Source organism: Xyrauchen texanus, chromosome 37, assembly GCF_025860055.1.
Source record: "Xyrauchen texanus isolate HMW12.3.18 chromosome 37, RBS_HiC_50CHRs, whole genome shotgun sequence".
NCBI lineage: Eukaryota > Metazoa > Chordata > Actinopteri > Cypriniformes > Catostomidae > Xyrauchen > Xyrauchen texanus.
In genome coordinates, this window is record NC_068312.1 from 29,225,283 (window position 1) to 29,242,535 (window position 17,253).

Genomic DNA, 17,253 nt, shown 5'->3' on the forward strand with positions numbered 1-17,253 from the left:
GTGCTATTTTTAACTGTTAGTCTTTTGTAAAAATGCACTAGATGGATGTCTTTGATCGTTTTGATGCATTTTCGGCAATGTACTAAGAGTGGTACACGCACAACTTTTAGAAACACGTCTTAATCTGCTGCCACTGTCTAGGAGGACTGACTGGGAGAAACACATGCCATTCTGTGTGTAAACAAACACGTAAGATGTGAGATGTGAAGACCAGCGTCTCTGCTTTGGCCTGTTGAAGCCATTTGAAGCACCCAACATCACCATGGATTGTATTACGTTTGCGTATTCTGAACATTTTAGAGTGGATTATATGCTTTCATCTCAGACACCGCGGATTGCTTGTGAACTAGTCAATACTTGATTCGAGCTTTGCGAAGGAACTGTTTTTGAATGAGCATTATTAAAGGTGTGGCAGTTAAAAACTCAATGGGACAAAACATTTTATAATGTTGGCTGAATTTAAGGGGCTGCATGATGTTAGCCAATCATAACAGTGGGTGTTTACATTGAAGTATTAAAAGGCCAGAGAGCCTAAAACCGTCCATTTCAGACAGAGGACAGAGACTGGGTGGAAAATTAATATATATGACTAAATTATGATAAATTATGATAAATTATGTTTTGGTGCCAAAAAAACTTTAATAACATTATAAGTGGACCTCAAGGAAGATAATACAATTATAAAAAAAGATTATGCCATGACGATATCAAAGTGGGTTGTGTGGAATATTTTTTATCAAGTTTAATATAAATTAATCAAGTATAATCAATGTAAATATAGCCATTTTATTCTACAATTATTTCTGATGGACAAGCATGTATCTTACTGTGTGTATCTGTGTAGATGCCTGTGTAGGAATGGAATGTGCTCACATATGGTAAACTGCTCTCATGACTGCTGAGAAAATATATGGTGAGGCTCCTCCACAGATATCTCCTTAAAATAAACAGACTAGAGTCACAGAACAGGGTGATGAATAATGGTGACATGTATGGAATGTATTAGCCACACCTTGGTAGATCATATATAAGTGGGAAGAAACCCAGTTGCTGGAGTTGCTCTGCAGAGCAACTCTGCTTTTTTATCTCTGATAATAAAGTCTATCTTCTGGCATCAAAACACCAAGACATCGAGAGTAATCTTTCACAGAGGTGGCAGAAGCCACAACAGTAGCAGGCACAACATCGCTGCAACATAGGCCCCATCTTGATTGCTTTGGGTTGAATGGATCACATGACTGTGTCACATGACAACAAATAGCCTACTTCATTGTTTTCAAATTTATCTCAGTTTTTGCTGGACAAAAAAAGGCATCTCAGTGTGGACAGGCCAAAACAAATAAAATATGCATTTTCAAATGTATCCAGATTAGCCTAATGTGGATGTAGTCCTAGTCAATTAAAACAGTACTGTCCTACAAAAGCAAAATGCTATGTAACTATGCCAATACTGAAATGGGTAAAAGTGTCCACAAAATTGGTATGTGTATTTTGTAGCTACTGCCATGTTTAACACTTTTTTTCTGAATATGAGCATAGTTTAGCGAAATCTATTATTCACAAGACAACTAAGATATCTAATTTGGTAATAACTCAATTTAGACTAAATGTGTAGTTACTGCATGTTTCCTTTGCATAGAACAGTTGTGAAGTAGTGGAGGGAATAGAGTCTCTAGTCAAGGATTGGTTCATTACATCTGTCACTATATTTTACCACACTTCCTTAAGAACTCTTTTTTTAGTCTTTAATATCTGAATGTGATTAATATATTTAAGCTAGTACAGTATCCAAAATGTGTTTTTCGGAAGAGACAACAAACCATTCTATAAGAAAAAAAATAATTAGACAAATGTTATTAAAATGTTGTGTTTTATTTTATTAAATAATAAATAAATAAATAAGGAATTATGTACACAATCAATATTTGGTAAGATCAGAGGGAGAAAGCGATCTCAAGGAACAAACAATAATTTTTGCAATAATTTGTATTACATGAATGTGTAATCCATCAACATTTACCCCCCCCACATACACAAGCAAGATCCCTGATCCCTGGTCCCAGCCCAGATTTATACGTAACACTTCATTCCTCCAGTATTTAATCTTCAGCCCTTGAACTGTAAATCCAGTGAGTCTGCCTCAGTTATATAAAACCTTTCTGTACTTCAGGACATCCAGATCAATAACCATTCCTCTGTGGCCTTTTAATAAATCAAACTGTCAATTCATGTTCTTGTTGAGTCAGTGGCCAACTGTCCTCTTCATCTGTCAGGCTCAGTTGCATCATTGCAGCAGCATGTTAAGGGCGTACTCCAGACGGCTGCGCAGGTCTGCGGTGCAGCCCGCCCTGAGCAGCATGCTCAGTTTGAAGGTGGCTGATGTTCGCTCCTCGTTGATATACGTCAGCAGGTATTCCTCCTGCTGTGTGCACAGGATGAGCTTGGTGTGGTCGTGGTAGAAGTTCACCTGTTGGGATATGAACAAAAAGGCTTTGTTATTCTCGAAACACTCTCACAGGATGCAGGATGTTATTACAGTAAGGATTGTGACCTTCTTCCCACAGTGCTGTAGTGTACACAGCTTTTTTATCTGTGCTACTTCAACAAAGACAGACCTGACTGACAACTACCCAGAGGTTCAGATGGGTGTACAGAACACAAGACAATAGCTTTTTACACATGTGCTGAAGTACTGCCGAAGTTTGCAGGAGAAATGGTTATCTAACACTGATTTGCTTTATCGTCAACTTTTCATTATGGAATTTAATGACATCCTCCACAGATGTAATTTGAACATTGTAATGTAAAATGCTTTCACTGTCACCATGTTTCTCATACACAGCCACAAACAGCAAATTGTAACTCTTGAGCTGTGATTTGTAACAGTCCAGTAACAGTTATGCTGAATATTTGATGGTAACAGCACCAAAGGGTTAAGAGCTGTTTTGCAATTTTACCTGGAACGTGCCGTCGCTGAAAAGCATCAACAGAGCTCTATCTGATTTCAGCCACTGCAGAAGGTATATTCTGGTCTTTTGAGGATCTGGCTCATTTATCATATCTGCTCCCTGCATGAAAAGGTAGGATAACAATATATTTTAACAACACAACAGCTTCTTTTGTAAGCTGAAGTCTACACTCAAAAAAAGTTTAAACTAACAAATGTACTTCATGTGGTAACGTTTAAATGAACTGGTTTTATTCAAGTCAAAAGTATTATTTAAAATCACTGAATCCACCTGAATAAATTAGGTTACACCAACAAAACTCATTTTAAAGGTTAGATCTGGTAGAAATGGCCTCTCAAGGTAACAAATGAAGGTTAATGTCTTTTACAGTGTAGTCAACAAGGTCTTTAAACTTAAAAAAGTTCAGCGCTGAATGCAGACACACAAAAATGGTTACATTTGAAGAAGACTCACATCCATCAAATTCTCCTCCATGTAGTGGGCAAAGTACTTAAGGATGGTGACCTGGGCCATGGCACACTCAGGAGCATCGACAACAGTGAAAACAGACTTCTGGCCCAGTGCAGCATACTGATGAACCATCCTACAAAACAGAGGCATCGCAGATTTATTATTAACTTGTCTTTGCAAACACAATATTCACTGTTTGATTCTATAACTACAGAAGGGGCTTGTTAATGGTTTCCATCATTTTGTGTAATGCCATTTGTCTTTCAGTTGACAGTTCCAGAATATGCAAAGTTTCTTCCCTACTTTCGTCTTTCTGAAGACCACCTGGAATGTTTGCTGTTGTTGACAGCACTAATCTCTGCTACATGCTACATTTACTTGATATATATGAATTTATTTTGCCTTGATTATTAAGTATTTCTGTAAACTGAGAAGGAATGTTTTCACAATATGGTGTTGGGTTGGTCTTTTGTCTGACATTCGATACCTGAAATCCACTTTAAAATTGATTTCAAATATATTGTACATATTTTGCTGGTTGTTGTCTACTTATATTGCTGTTTTCATAATTAGTACACTGTAAAAAAAAGTACCCCTGTGTACATAGCATTATAAATAGCTATTTGCACCCCAATAGTCTGGTGGAACCACTTAAAAAAATAACAAACTAGACATTAGATGTCGCTGCAGTGGCATGGGGTGTGAAGACAGTATGAACATGTAGTGTTGTTGTAGTGACCCTGGTTCAATTCCGCCTTTTGTCCCACTCTTTTTCCCATTCTATTTTCTGTTTCCACTCTTAATATTACCTTTTAATCCTACTTAAAATAATAGATAGATTAGATAGATTTCATCACAGTGATTTGATCACGGTGAATGTCGGGGAGTGCAGAGAAGGGTTTAATCCAGGAGGCACGGTCTGTCAATCGCACTCGTTCCCTTCCTCTCACCCCCGCTGATCGGCATCGCTTGTGTGTAGATTGCATCACCGTATTACTATAGTAATATTGTCCTGAGCATGTTTTTTGGCAGAAACCATCATTTTAATACAATGGTGTTACTACAGAAATATGGTGATAATATAGTAACCACGGTTAATTTTGGTGCAATAACCAGTTTGCAAATAGAATCTGCCATTATTTATTTATTTATTTTTAAATTGTCTAAAAAAGAATTACAGTAATACATAATTAACTGGTAGTTACCAGGGTTAGAAATTAAGGAGGGCTTGGGACAAAAATGGCCCCAAATCAGACAAAAATGGCCCCTAAATTCAAAATTCTAGGGCAAAAAGTGCCCTCGTAATCAATTCTTTGATTTTTATTTGTAACATCTGATACTTCTTTATATTCTACTATAGTGCTAGTTATACATATTATGGAATAAAATGTGATTCTTAAGGAAAGAGGTAAAAGAATTCTGATTAAGGAAAGAATTGAAGAATTTACGTTTTTGACAATGATATAGTTTATAGGATGATATAATTATATTTTTTAAATTGTTAGAAAAAAAAAAACCTTATAAAGCCACTGGTAGTTATGATGAAAATGTTATGTTTATTTAAAGAGACTGTAATTTTTTTTTATCGTATCGCTTTAGAGGACATTAATTTAGCCGCTGGAGTCGTTATGCTAACTGTCTGTGATTTTTGGAGTTTCAAAAGAGAAAGGACCTACTGAGCTAAGATATTTTTCTATTTTTCTTAAAATGTGTTCTAGTGAAGAAAGAAAGTCACACACCAGGGATATCATGAGGGTGAGTAAATAATGAGAGAATTTTCTTTTGGAGTGAACTATCACTTTAATAAGACAGCATATGTAAATTTATGGCAAGATATTGTAGAAAAATATATATATTTAAGTTAAAATTATGATTTACCCTTTTGTTATCAGTGAATTACTTTTACGGTAAACTATTGTTTACATTTTTGAGTAAAATTAGAGTGGTTCCAAAGTAACAACTTAATTATAATATCAAATATATTTCAATAACTTTAAATGTATTCACTGAAGAAAATCATGTTGAAACTCTAAAAACTTGAAATGACAGTATAATAATACATTTGTATTTTGTAACATTTGGCTGTATCGAAAATGAATCAAAATGGCATTACACATGGACATATGAACTGGATTGAATATTAAAAGAGAGGAACTGAGTTGGCAAGCAGTCAACTTGAAGCACCTACTTCTTATCAGAGAAGAGACTCATATGTGTTCCGGTGTTGAAAAGGACGCCCACTGTGTTGTCAGACAGCTGATAGCCAAATCCATATTTATTGGAATAGTCCACCCACTTAGTAACCCACTTCAAGCTATTACAACCATTTCCTATAGGGCTAGGCAGACTGTCAGCTGAAAAAACAAACAAACAAACAATATAAAACACTTGTAGATGCAAAGATTACATATTTTCTTTCGCTCTATAGAATGGATTCAGTATAGAAAATGCTGAATGTGATGTGTGAAGCGTGAAGTGTGTAAATGGGGCTTACTCACCTTTAGGCATATGGTCAAGGCAGCCCCTCAAAACACTAATAACAGCTTCTGCCACTGTGCCAGTGGTGCTGTCCTCAAGACCTACAGAGAGACAGTGGAATACAACGCATCAGCTAATGAGCTGTGGAGTCAGACAGTGGAAAAATCTATGCATCGACTAACAGGTGAAAGCACACTTACATTCACTGCTGCTACTGCAGCTGCCCAAGCTGCCTCTAACAATCAAGTGAATGGAATCTTTTGTCTGCGGTCTTCTGGCAGTTGCCTGGGTAACCGGCTTTCTTGTAGGTGCTGACGGAGTTCCACCATCCTAAAGAGGAAACAACGGTGACGTACATGTGTCATGACTGACCTAGCATGTAACCTTCATTAATATCTCTGAGTCGGTGATGAATTTCTTATTATAGTCTTCTAAAAATGGAAACACTGCTCACCTCAGGTAAGTGTGTAGTAATTTGATGACTTATGGAAGTTTTTCTTAAGTCTTGACTAAGCTTGAATATGTCTTCCTCCTCTTTGGCTAACCGATCTGTCATTCAGAAGAAAAAAGTTAGGTATGGAATTGCCTTGAGGAATTTATTGTAATAACATGGTTATTACAAGGTTATTACACAACACTCTAAGCTAAGCAGCAACACAATCGCTTACTTATATTTTCATAGTACTTGGCTTTGTCCTTTTTGCCACCAAAGAGAGCTGCGGCTGCCTTTTTGAAGAAACTTTTGGCTGGACTGGAAATGTGGAAGTCGGGGGCCGAGTGGCAGCAGCTGACAGGGAGCGTTTCTGGCATGAAGCCCTGCGGAAAAATCATCACAACATCAGATATGACAAGAAGTCAAACAGCTTGGCGGATGTACTGAAATCTGTGCTGCAAATAAATAAACTGACCTGGGTAAAAAATTCATGTTGCATGATGTCGTCCAGGTGTGGGCGGTCCACAGGGTTTTGTGCAAGCATGCTGGAGATGAGCTGTTTGGCGGGGAGAGCAAGCGTGGCAGGAAGGGTATAATGGGCCTCTCGGATACAACGGTATGTCTCCTTTAGGTTTGTGGTCTCAAATGGAGGTTTACCCAGTAGCATGGTGTACCTGTAGAGGAAGATGAAGGTAAAACATGGCTGTTAAGGTTTTTACTCTTAAACTCCTTCAATAAAATGGTCCACTATAGTTACTACTAGTCAAAATGCCTCTGCATTTTTCAAATTTCATACAAAAGACATTATATATTTATATGATTATTATATTTATATATCAGCATAAAAATTATTATGAATTTTATAATTTCTTAGTATGACCCCTGTTGCTTTAATGATAGCATAGCCAACAACATATGATCCATGTTATCCCAGCAAGTTTTCAGAATGTTCCAAAGAGCAATTTGCGTGCTTCAATGGAAGCAAGAAAACGTGACCATTTGTACAAGAACACTGTAATATAGACAATGGCATATATGCCATTAGTGACCTTGAAATAGTGCAGAATCATACATATTTCTCATTCATTTTACATCACAATGTTTCTTTGTTTAACATTTTTCAAAATTCTAAAACGTTTGATTGGCAGGTTTAAATTCGAATGTGAATCCCAGATTTCCAATGTGGACTTTTGGACACCAGGTCAACACTTGAGAAAAACTGTACACCAGTGATTTCCATGTATTCAAAGACTATCTAAAGCACATTTGTAATACAAATGTAATCCCCAAACACAACAAAAAATTTAAGTATGCATACATTTATACAGAAACTGCAATCACTGCTTATTCATACTGAGGAGATTCCAAATATAGCCTGACTTTAGAGTAAACCCCCTACTTGTGAGAGCGATGGACTTACATGACACAGCCCAGAGCCCACACGTCAGACTCCCAACCATGGCCCTGTTTGTTCAGCACTTCCGGGGACAGGTAGTTGGGTGTACCACAGATCGTTTTGCGTCTGTTGCTGACTGGTTCTAGTTTGGCAGCCAGCCCAAAATCTCCCACTTTCAGTTCCATTGAGTCACCCACAAACAGGTTGCCTTAAAAAGAAAAAGAAAAAGATATTTAACTACATGTGAACTGATGGAATGTTGATTTACATCATGCAACCGCAGAGAGTGTTTGCATGCATACCTAGTTTCAGGTCTCGATGCAGGATCTCTAGGTCGTGGAGGTATTTTAAAGCAGACACAGTCTGTTTCAAGTAATACCTCACCTCGGGTTCTGTTAGGACTTTTCGTGCCTTTAGTATATGGGACAGTGACTAAACAAAGATGAAAAAAAAGTATTACTACAAAAGTTCGGAGCCAAACACAATCATTTGCATTGCATACAACCAAGGTAATACATTACATTCAATTCCTCACTGGAAAACACATAGGGAATGAAAAAGTTTGGCATTTACACTAGCCTGGGTGGTAACAGAGTACTCACTCTTCTACTGCAGTACTCCAGCAGAATATAGATGTTGTCTTTGTCTTCAAAGTGGTGGTAGAAATGCACTATGTGTTTATGGCTGAGAGCTCTGTGCAGCTCGATCTCTTTGTTAATCTGGAAAAAAACAGAGTACTGAACATCAGTGAGGGGTCGCGATCAATCACTTGTGCAATCTTTATTTACGCAAATACTGTTATTGTCGTAAGTCTGTTTTACCTTATCTCTCTGGTGCGGTTTGGACACACGCGTGTGCGGGATGATTTTGGCTGCATAAACTTTACTTGAAGACAGGTCGGTCATCTCATAGCACTTTGCGAAGCCTCCCTATATGGCATAAAGACAGGTTAAGATAAGTTCGACCAAGGTAAAACAAAAAGCACAATCACATGCACAAATGCCAATTCATTAATATTTAAATATTAGGATATCACATATTTATGTTATAGTATGGATTCTACATATAATAGGTTTAATGTTTAAATTAACATTTGCATTAATAATGAACCCATTACCTTTCCTAGAACTTTTCCCCGGCAGTAACTTTTTCCAGTATTGGGGTCAGTAATGATTCTTGAATACTCAGTGCCCGTCCGACTGTTTTCCTCTGTCTTTTTCCATTCTTGCTCACTTATTTTATTTAACTCACACATCTTTTCGTTATGGGTCGTTATTGATGGGTAAGAGGTATTCCTCAGTGTCTCCATGATTCTAACAACTGTGTTCTGTCACAGTGCTGTTGTACCGGAGTGTCTCCTCTATTTTATACCGTAGCTACCGCGCGCCTCCCCTCCAGACGAACTGCGTCACGAGACAGGAAGACCATATGAGGCGCGTGTAGTCTCCTCTACAGCACTGCCTCACTGTATTCATGATTAAACATTCCGAGACGGAAAAAAGACATCTAAATACACAACGATTAGAGCATAAAATCCGATGTATTTTAAAAAGGTTTATCCCAGCTTCAATATGCACACCCAAATATCACAAGATTTTTAATAACAACAGATCTTCTTTTTGTTCCTGTCAATAAAAAGCAAGCACTGGTCAGATATGAACGAAACACTGAGAGTGAATAAACTAACTATTATGAAGACAGGACATTTGGAATTCGTATTCATGCATAGCAAAAAGTGATGAGGAAATATTCTTATTCATAATATCAGAGCATCACCATGTGGTTAAAATGACACACAACATCGACGCTTGGGATAAATACTGTATTAACCTCATGCATGGCTGATGTGCCTGTGACTTCCTGTAAAATTTCAGGAAGGTCAAGCTCAGTCTATGTGTCTCCAGCTTTTATTTTTTATTTGATTAGATTTTTTTGAATGTACAATCATTCACTTTTATATGTTGAATCAAATGCATGCTTGAGCTTCCCTAGCTATTTGTGGAAAAATAATGTGACACTTTTGGTGAGCTATGGCTCAAAGTAAAGGGACAAGTAATGTCCCATGCATACTGGGACACACATGGGTATACTGACAGTAGACATCTTAAGATCAAGTCACGTAGGTAGCCTGAAGTCATTTAGAAATTGAGAACTCACTGTGTTCAATACAAAAGTCAGCAACTTTTATGATTTGCATACTGTATACTGTACCTTGTATATGTTGTATAAAAGTTACTTTACCTTTCAGGCAGTGGTAAAACATGAAACAGTCATTGCACAATGAAAAAACTAATTAAAGCAATGACTGTGTTTACTTGATGCACATGATTTTCCGAATTAACAAATTAGCAAAATACAGAACATGAAAGTGCTTTGAATAGTATGATTTGATCAATGTTTTCACCCATATGTATATTAATTTATTTTCATGTTTGTAACTTCCTCACTTCAAAAATGTGTTTATTAACTTAAGAAATTTTTTTTATTTGCAACTGCCTGTCTCATATCACCCAGAATTACCTTCGTTTGGACAAGCACACATTTATAAAACTGTATAAATAAATGAATATTCCATTACAGTAGATATTCTGAATAAGGTCCACCTTTTTCCTGTACGTGGAAGTGTTCCACAATTCATAATAGAAGCCTGTTTGTCTAATGTTTTCACTTTTTAGTTTTTCTGACAGCCAACAACTTCAAAAGTTGACCCTGAACTATTTTCTTCTTCAATGAGCGTGTTATTTCTACGCCACTAGTACACCCTTACAAAAAAATTTGAATCCACCACTCATAACTTTTCCCATGCAAATTAGTTTTGCTGCAAACTCTTTGTTGTAGCCAAAAATAACTTGGGAGTTTTTCACCTAGTAGTGTACTCACTTTTGTTGCCAGCAGTTTAGACATTAATGGCTGTGTGTTGAGTTATTTTGAGGGGACAGCAAATTTACACTGTTATACAAGCTGTACACTCACTACTTTACATTGTATTCAAAGTGTCATATCTTCAGTGTTGTCACATGAAAAGATATAATCAAATATTTACAAATATTTGTGAGGGGTGTATTCACTTTTGTGAGATACTGTATTTGCATTTGAAATGTTTAAATGTTGCTTGCAATACATTTTGTTTTGTCAGGGTACAGGATTATGCTGTGTTCCATTCAAGTTGGATGTGGGATATTCCTACTTGATATCTCCGACCATAAATGCATTCCATTACCGGGTATTCGGAACTGTTAGCTTAGCAGGAGTTTGACTCTCATTAGAGATGTCTCCTAGCAACCCAACTGCTGCATCGCTAGCATTTGTGCTTCAGGTGTACGGTTATCAAAAGAGATTATAATGTTTTATACACCTGTGTAAAGCAGTTCAATGGAAACAAAATTAATAATAGTTTAATAAAGAAATAAACCAAACAACACAAACACACACATAGGACAGACAACTGCCCGTAAACATTCTCTCTCTGTCGCACCACCATCCACAGTCGGCCTTTATCCCTCTCGGAGGCTTGATTAGCCTGATAAGGGACTGGGTGTGTAAAATCATGACCCGGCCCCGCCCTCCGCCCTGTCACAACCTGTTTCTGCAGGCGTTTGTTAAACAAGCTTTAATATCATGTCATATGGAAACAAACAAATTTATAGATATTACTAATAAAGTGAATGTTTATCACTTACTTTGTATATCTCCCTAGAGTTTGTGTGACATCATGCCCCTGCATCTCGGTGAAATCAGAGTTGAGATTTTCTGCAGGAGCCTACAAGTTGTAATTCTGACTTTAAGATGCACTTACAGTCAGAACTGCACTTTTCCTAGTAGGAAGTTGTCAAATCTGACTTTCCGAGTTGAATGGAATGCAGCACTACTTTTCAAAACTGACACTGAATACTCAAGCAGCCTAATTTACACTTAGAAAACTCCTGAGGTTGCTATAACAATGCAAAAAGCACTTACCAATTTGCTTGAAGTGAAAATGTATTAAACAGGAAAGGAGGACTGATTAAGCAATCACACAGTCATGCAGAACATCTCAGGTTTTTAAATACATAAGGATCTCTTTCTCAAAGGCAATCCCAGCAGTGATGACAGCCAACTCGTCAGACAGCTTGATCTCACGCTTTTTGCTCTTGAATTACATACAACACTCTAAGTGTGATTGTCACTCAAGGCCAGCTAGAAGGCCTCGGGATATTTCCTAAAGATCACACCCACCAAGAACAAATAAACAAATCTGATTTGCTGATGAATCTGACAATCTGAGTTCAGTTGCCCATTCATTTGCACTGTTGAGGAATTCTGTGGAGCTCAGACTCACACACTGCTTCGGCTAAGGAGCTCGGCTTCGGGCATGCGATTTTTGAAACAGTTTTCACACTTGTAAGCATCAAGGAATAAATTCTGACTGGATAAACTATACAAAAAGATGTATATGACTTTGTTTTTCTTTTGCTGAACACGTTTGCAGAAAAATATTAAAATACTTAGCTCAGCAGGTCCTTAAAATGCAAGTGGATGTGGATCAATCCTTTGAAGCTCCAAAAATCACAGAGTCAGCATAAATGGCATCCATATGACTCCAGTGGTTAAATTAATGTCTTCTAAAGTGGCACGATCACTTTTGGTGCAAAAAAGTTTTAAAAATGTACTTAATATTTAAGTAGTTTTTTAACTGTAAGGCATCGCTTCCGGCCAGAGCAGAATGCATGTGACAAATGCGTTGACATGTTCACGTGAGAACTGATGCACGTTCGACACACCCGGAAGAGCAGCACTGTTTGCAACCGAGGAGGAGGAACGCTGTACAGAAGCTTTGTTGGTTTTGGTTTAGATCTGTATTTGTATCTGTTTATTTCCTCACAATGGTGCATTTGTGTGCTTATCCTTGATGTCTCAACTGAGAAGAACGTGAGATTACATCCATAAATGCCAACACAAATACATCATACAAGAGACCGTATTAACTCAGCCCTCTTGTGGCATGAACAAGCATACTGCTGACCAGAAGCGATGGTTTATAGTTAAAAAAGTACTTAAATATTTATCTTTTTTGCACCAAAAGTGCTCTTATCGTTTCAAAAGACATTAATTTAACCACTGGAGTCATATATTGTTTAGGCTGACTGTCTGTGATTTTTTGGAGCTTCAAAGGTCTGATCCCAATCCACTTGCATTTTACGGAGATATTTTTCTTCAAATGTGTTCCGCTGAAGAAAGAAAGTCACATACACATGGGATGGCATGTGGGTGAGTAAATGATGAGAGAATTTTAATTTTGGGGTGAACTATCTCTTGTCCAGCAACAATCAGAATCATCATGCTGCTGCCCAGTGGTTAAAAACTGTCAGCAATACTGTCAGGAAAACTGTGGATACAGGCCCAAAATCTGGTTATGGCAAAAGTTTTATCATGTTTACAAGATGTGTACATAATTGCAATATGACCAAATTCTGATTTATTTCAGAATATTCTTGAGCATGTAAATGCAGTCAATGTTAGTGCATGTCGTGGGAGTCTCATAAAAGCTTTTTTGCACCATGTAAGTTGGTTTACACTTCATCTACTGATAGCTTGTGTTGAAAGCTTCCGTACAGTGCTCATGTCATATGCCCAGATCTGGTCCAGTCCCTCGCCCTCAGTGACTGTATGAGTCCAGTCAGGAAATGGAAAGCGACAGGCAATCACACAAGCCTCATCAGGTAACTCCCTCTCCAGTTTTTTGCCCAACACCTCCATCTGTGGAGCACAAAGCACACGGTTTTGGGCAGGAAAGAACAGCAATTTTGTTCAGCAAAGTTTAGTTTTTTTACATTATAAGGTTGCTCCTTATAGTATATTTCCTCTATTGTCCATCCCAATATGTTACAGACAACATGGCTTGATTAAAATGACTCAAAATTTCCAGAAGTGTTCTCCATCAAACCCAATGACCAGACAAAATTAATGACATAATAAAGTAAAATATATCTCAACATGATATAATATTAGGTTCCTTTTGTACTCATTAAGAAAATGCAATAGATCTTAATTTATTAACAGAGTATTTATGTTTTGTAAACAGTCCTTTATCATTTTTGTCAAGCCATTTATAAGCAGAGTATAAATAGAGAGAGGACATCTGTGTGTACTTACTACTCCGGGTGCCAAGAAAACAGTCACATTGTTATATTTGGACAAATCGGTCTGTGAAAGGAAAATTATAAAAATGAATCATCAACAGCCGGACATGTGAAATAAATTAGAAGATAAAAAAATGCATGTTTAAAGCATTTTTAAAGCTTCCACTAGAGGCTCAGAAATTACACATTCCACCATTAACTAACTATACCTATACCTTCCAAAAGTCCTGGTTTACAAAGCTTGCTGTGCTGGGAGGTATTCCTTTCCAACATGCTTTGATTCGGGCATATCCAGTTAGGATGGAATTGATTTCAAAGCCAGTGCACTGGAAACCCTCTACAGTGGCAGCAAATACCTACAAAAACACATCCAGGACAAAGCTACACTGTAAGAACCAGAACCAATGTAATACATTGGTACATATCCGAAAATAAAGCAGACTACCTGTGGCTTCAAAAGTGAGCTTTCCTGTTTTGGTTTATAAGAGAAACCATGAGGAATATTTAGTACTGCAAGACCAATAATTCTTGCAATCATCAATATAACAGGAGCAGAAAGTGCTGTCAAGATTTTTTTCTGTTCAAATTTGAGCCTCATAGAGTGGTAATGGCATCTATTTTGGAGCACAAAATAGGCAGCCCCTAGAAAGACTGCCCAATCTTGCCATTATCAAGGTGAGAAATTGGAAGCCATAAAATAACCTTCTAAAGATTAGTCACGTCAATGTAAAAAGCCAAGTCCCCAGTTATTAGAAGGAGAAAAATATAGCAGCAAAGTCATGCAAATTTAGAAATGGCGTAATTGCTTTCAAATATGTTGTTCCTTTTATAGTTCGTTATTCATTCTTTTCCATCTTTTAACCTGTTATGCCACTCACCTACCCTGCTGCAAAGCATCTCACCATTTTTTGTGGTGAGAATGTAGTCATCTGCAGAAAGCCATCAAAAGCATCTGAAACAGAAAGTTCTTCTCTCATAGCACTTGGAGATTTACATTTATTAAAAATGAAAAATGTTAGATAGTATAAGTAAAATGCACAATTATTATATGTGTTAGATATTTATGTTATGGAAGACAAACATTTGCATTAATATTGGGTTTAAGGGAAAGTTGTACCAAAAATGAAAGATTATGTTGTTAATGCTGTTCCAAATCAATATGAATGTATTTCTTCTGTGGAACACAAAGGATGATGTAAGGCCAAACATCACACAAAAGTAAGTCATATATGTTTGGAACAATATGAGGATGAGTAAATGATGACAGAATTGTAATTTCTGGGTGAGCTTTCCCTTTAATTGTTTGATATCAAGCACAATATTTAAAATACAATGCAATATTTTTCATTAGTTATCATTTGTTTTCAATATTTATATGTTAAGGACTCACCAGACGCCCATCACCAGAACCCAGATCTGCCAGACAACCTGCTCTCCCTTGCAGGAGTTTCATTACATTCTGGATCTGTGTTCTACAGGAGGGCAAATAAGGCACCTGCACAATATCAATTCAATGACTGATTAATTGACTTATTTCCTCTCAGTTCGCTGTCAAAGGCACTTGATAAAGTGCAGATTGTTGCCATCTAAAAAGGTATTACCCAAGGTTGAATGTGAATTTTTGTGCAATTTATTTCCTAATTTAAGGCAGTTCTTTATTATGTATAACTGAGCAAATACATTGCGGCCAATGGCATGGTTTGCTATTTGACTCCCTCAATTGTACCTTGAGACATCTGGGAACTTTCCAAAAGCCAGGAAGTGCAAATAATGTCCAGAGCCCATAACATCCCACAAGCAAAGCTCCTGAGGCTGCTGTGACACCTGGCTTAGTGTGATGTGAGAACTTGCAACGTTTATCCTGAAGAATGACCTCGACTGAATCCTCCATGATGGAACACTAGAGAAAACAAACGAACAACTAGTGCACATTATATAAATTAACGTGATAAATACTGACATGTAGGTGATACGTCACATTTTTAAAACACTGAAGGACAAATGCTCTCTTTATAACGACAAAAGTAGAACAGGCATGTGGGTTGTATTTTTTATTTATTTATTTATTTATTTTTAAACAGTTACATAGTTACAATGAGTTATTAATCCGCAAGAGGGCGCCACGGACCCATTGTTTTTAATGGAAAGTTTATATTTGGTATAGCAGAAGAAATTATTTACACAAACTACAATCATGCAGAAACGATGAATTCTTAAAATATAGAAATAGCTATGATTTAACATCTGAGCGTGAATATCAACGTTTCTATTCACTTTAAAGCCATATACAAAATCACGAACGTGAAACTAATCATTTCTAGGACAAATAACCCACCCCTGTATAAACAACAGCATATTGAGTAATGAAAGCTTGGCTTTACCTTTTGCAAGTAAATGTATTTAATGTGCGTTTGTACGAGAGAAACGTGCCATTCTTGTAAACAACACACGCGCATGCGAAAGTGGGATGGGCACCAATCCTACTTCAGAGAAGGCGTAGCTCATGAATATTAACTATATTGATTTCATCTCGCTTGGTGGTTGATCTTATGAATATTGATTAATAAATGATGACACATGCTTACGAATATTAAAAGTAGGGTCACCTCAGTAGGTTTCGTAAATATGCGCACACTTCAATCAGTTAGTGGGACTGTCTTGTTCTAAATATACGAACTTAACCTTTCTGGAGGTTTCTAGATTGATTGGTATCGAATGGCTAAAATGATAGGTAATGCGCGTGTGGACAGTTAGCCAATTCTGGCTAGATTTAATTCTGTAGTTTAATCTGTTGATTTAATGGAATGCATTCAAAATCGTTAATTAGAACATAATATACCATAATAATTATATTAAGAACAATACTGAAAGACTCCTAATAGCAAGGCCACTTCTTGAACATTGTCCTCTTTGGCCCTTTAAAAAAGTAAAGGCTCTGAATGCAATAATATTGTTTAGGCTTTAAAAAAAAGATTTTAAAAGATACATTTGTTTTTCGCACAGAAGTTCACACAGTAGCCTACAAGACTACCACTGTGTCTGCATTGCTAGCAATTTGCCTGTTTTAGTAATCTTTTCTTTCTTTTTGTGCTGTATCAAAGAAAAGTCGAATATAATTTGAATTTCTTCTCATCACTGATGTATCTGTAAAATGACATGACTGTATCAGCGGGCTAGCAAAATCAAAATATACAAAATTATTTACTGCCCTCAGGTTGTCCCTCATTATGTTTTCCTCTCAGTAGAATCTTAACAAAATATTTTCCAAACAAAACTGTTCATATTGAGCACTACTGTCAAGGTCAAAAGAAAAAAATATTATTAATATACCATAATAGTAGCCAATAAATATACCATAGTCATACAATACAATACAACTGTTTGGCCCCAGAAAGCTTGGAATATAAT

General features: G+C 36.9%; 2 protein-coding genes across 2 annotated transcripts; both read right to left on the reverse strand.

Moving 5' to 3' along the window:
* Positions 1-1,874: 1,874 nt before the first annotated feature.
* Positions 1,875-12,967, reverse strand: LOC127630981 (serine/threonine-protein kinase PLK2-like). The gene is made up of 14 exons (XM_052108912.1): positions 8,844-12,967; positions 8,548-8,655; positions 8,329-8,445; positions 8,029-8,158; positions 7,751-7,934; positions 6,806-7,004; positions 6,566-6,713; positions 6,352-6,446; positions 6,098-6,227; positions 5,918-5,998; positions 5,608-5,773; positions 3,423-3,552; positions 2,958-3,068; positions 1,875-2,467 (listed from the first exon to the last, which is right to left on the reverse strand). Exons 1-14 carry the CDS (start codon positions 9,033-9,035, stop codon positions 2,285-2,287), a joined length of 1,974 nt encoding a protein of 657 aa, XP_051964872.1. The 5' UTR covers positions 9,036-12,967; the 3' UTR covers positions 1,875-2,284.
* Positions 12,968-13,113: 146 nt separating this feature from the next.
* Positions 13,114-16,341, reverse strand: si:dkey-190g11.3 (uncharacterized protein LOC567059 homolog). Its single transcript, XM_052108913.1, has 6 exons — positions 16,227-16,341; positions 15,572-15,745; positions 15,236-15,340; positions 14,061-14,201; positions 13,859-13,909; positions 13,114-13,462 (listed from the first exon to the last, which is right to left on the reverse strand). Exons 1-6 carry the CDS (start codon positions 16,299-16,301, stop codon positions 13,283-13,285), a joined length of 726 nt encoding a protein of 241 aa, XP_051964873.1. The 5' UTR covers positions 16,302-16,341; the 3' UTR covers positions 13,114-13,282.
* Between the last annotated feature and the right edge of the window lie 912 nt (positions 16,342-17,253).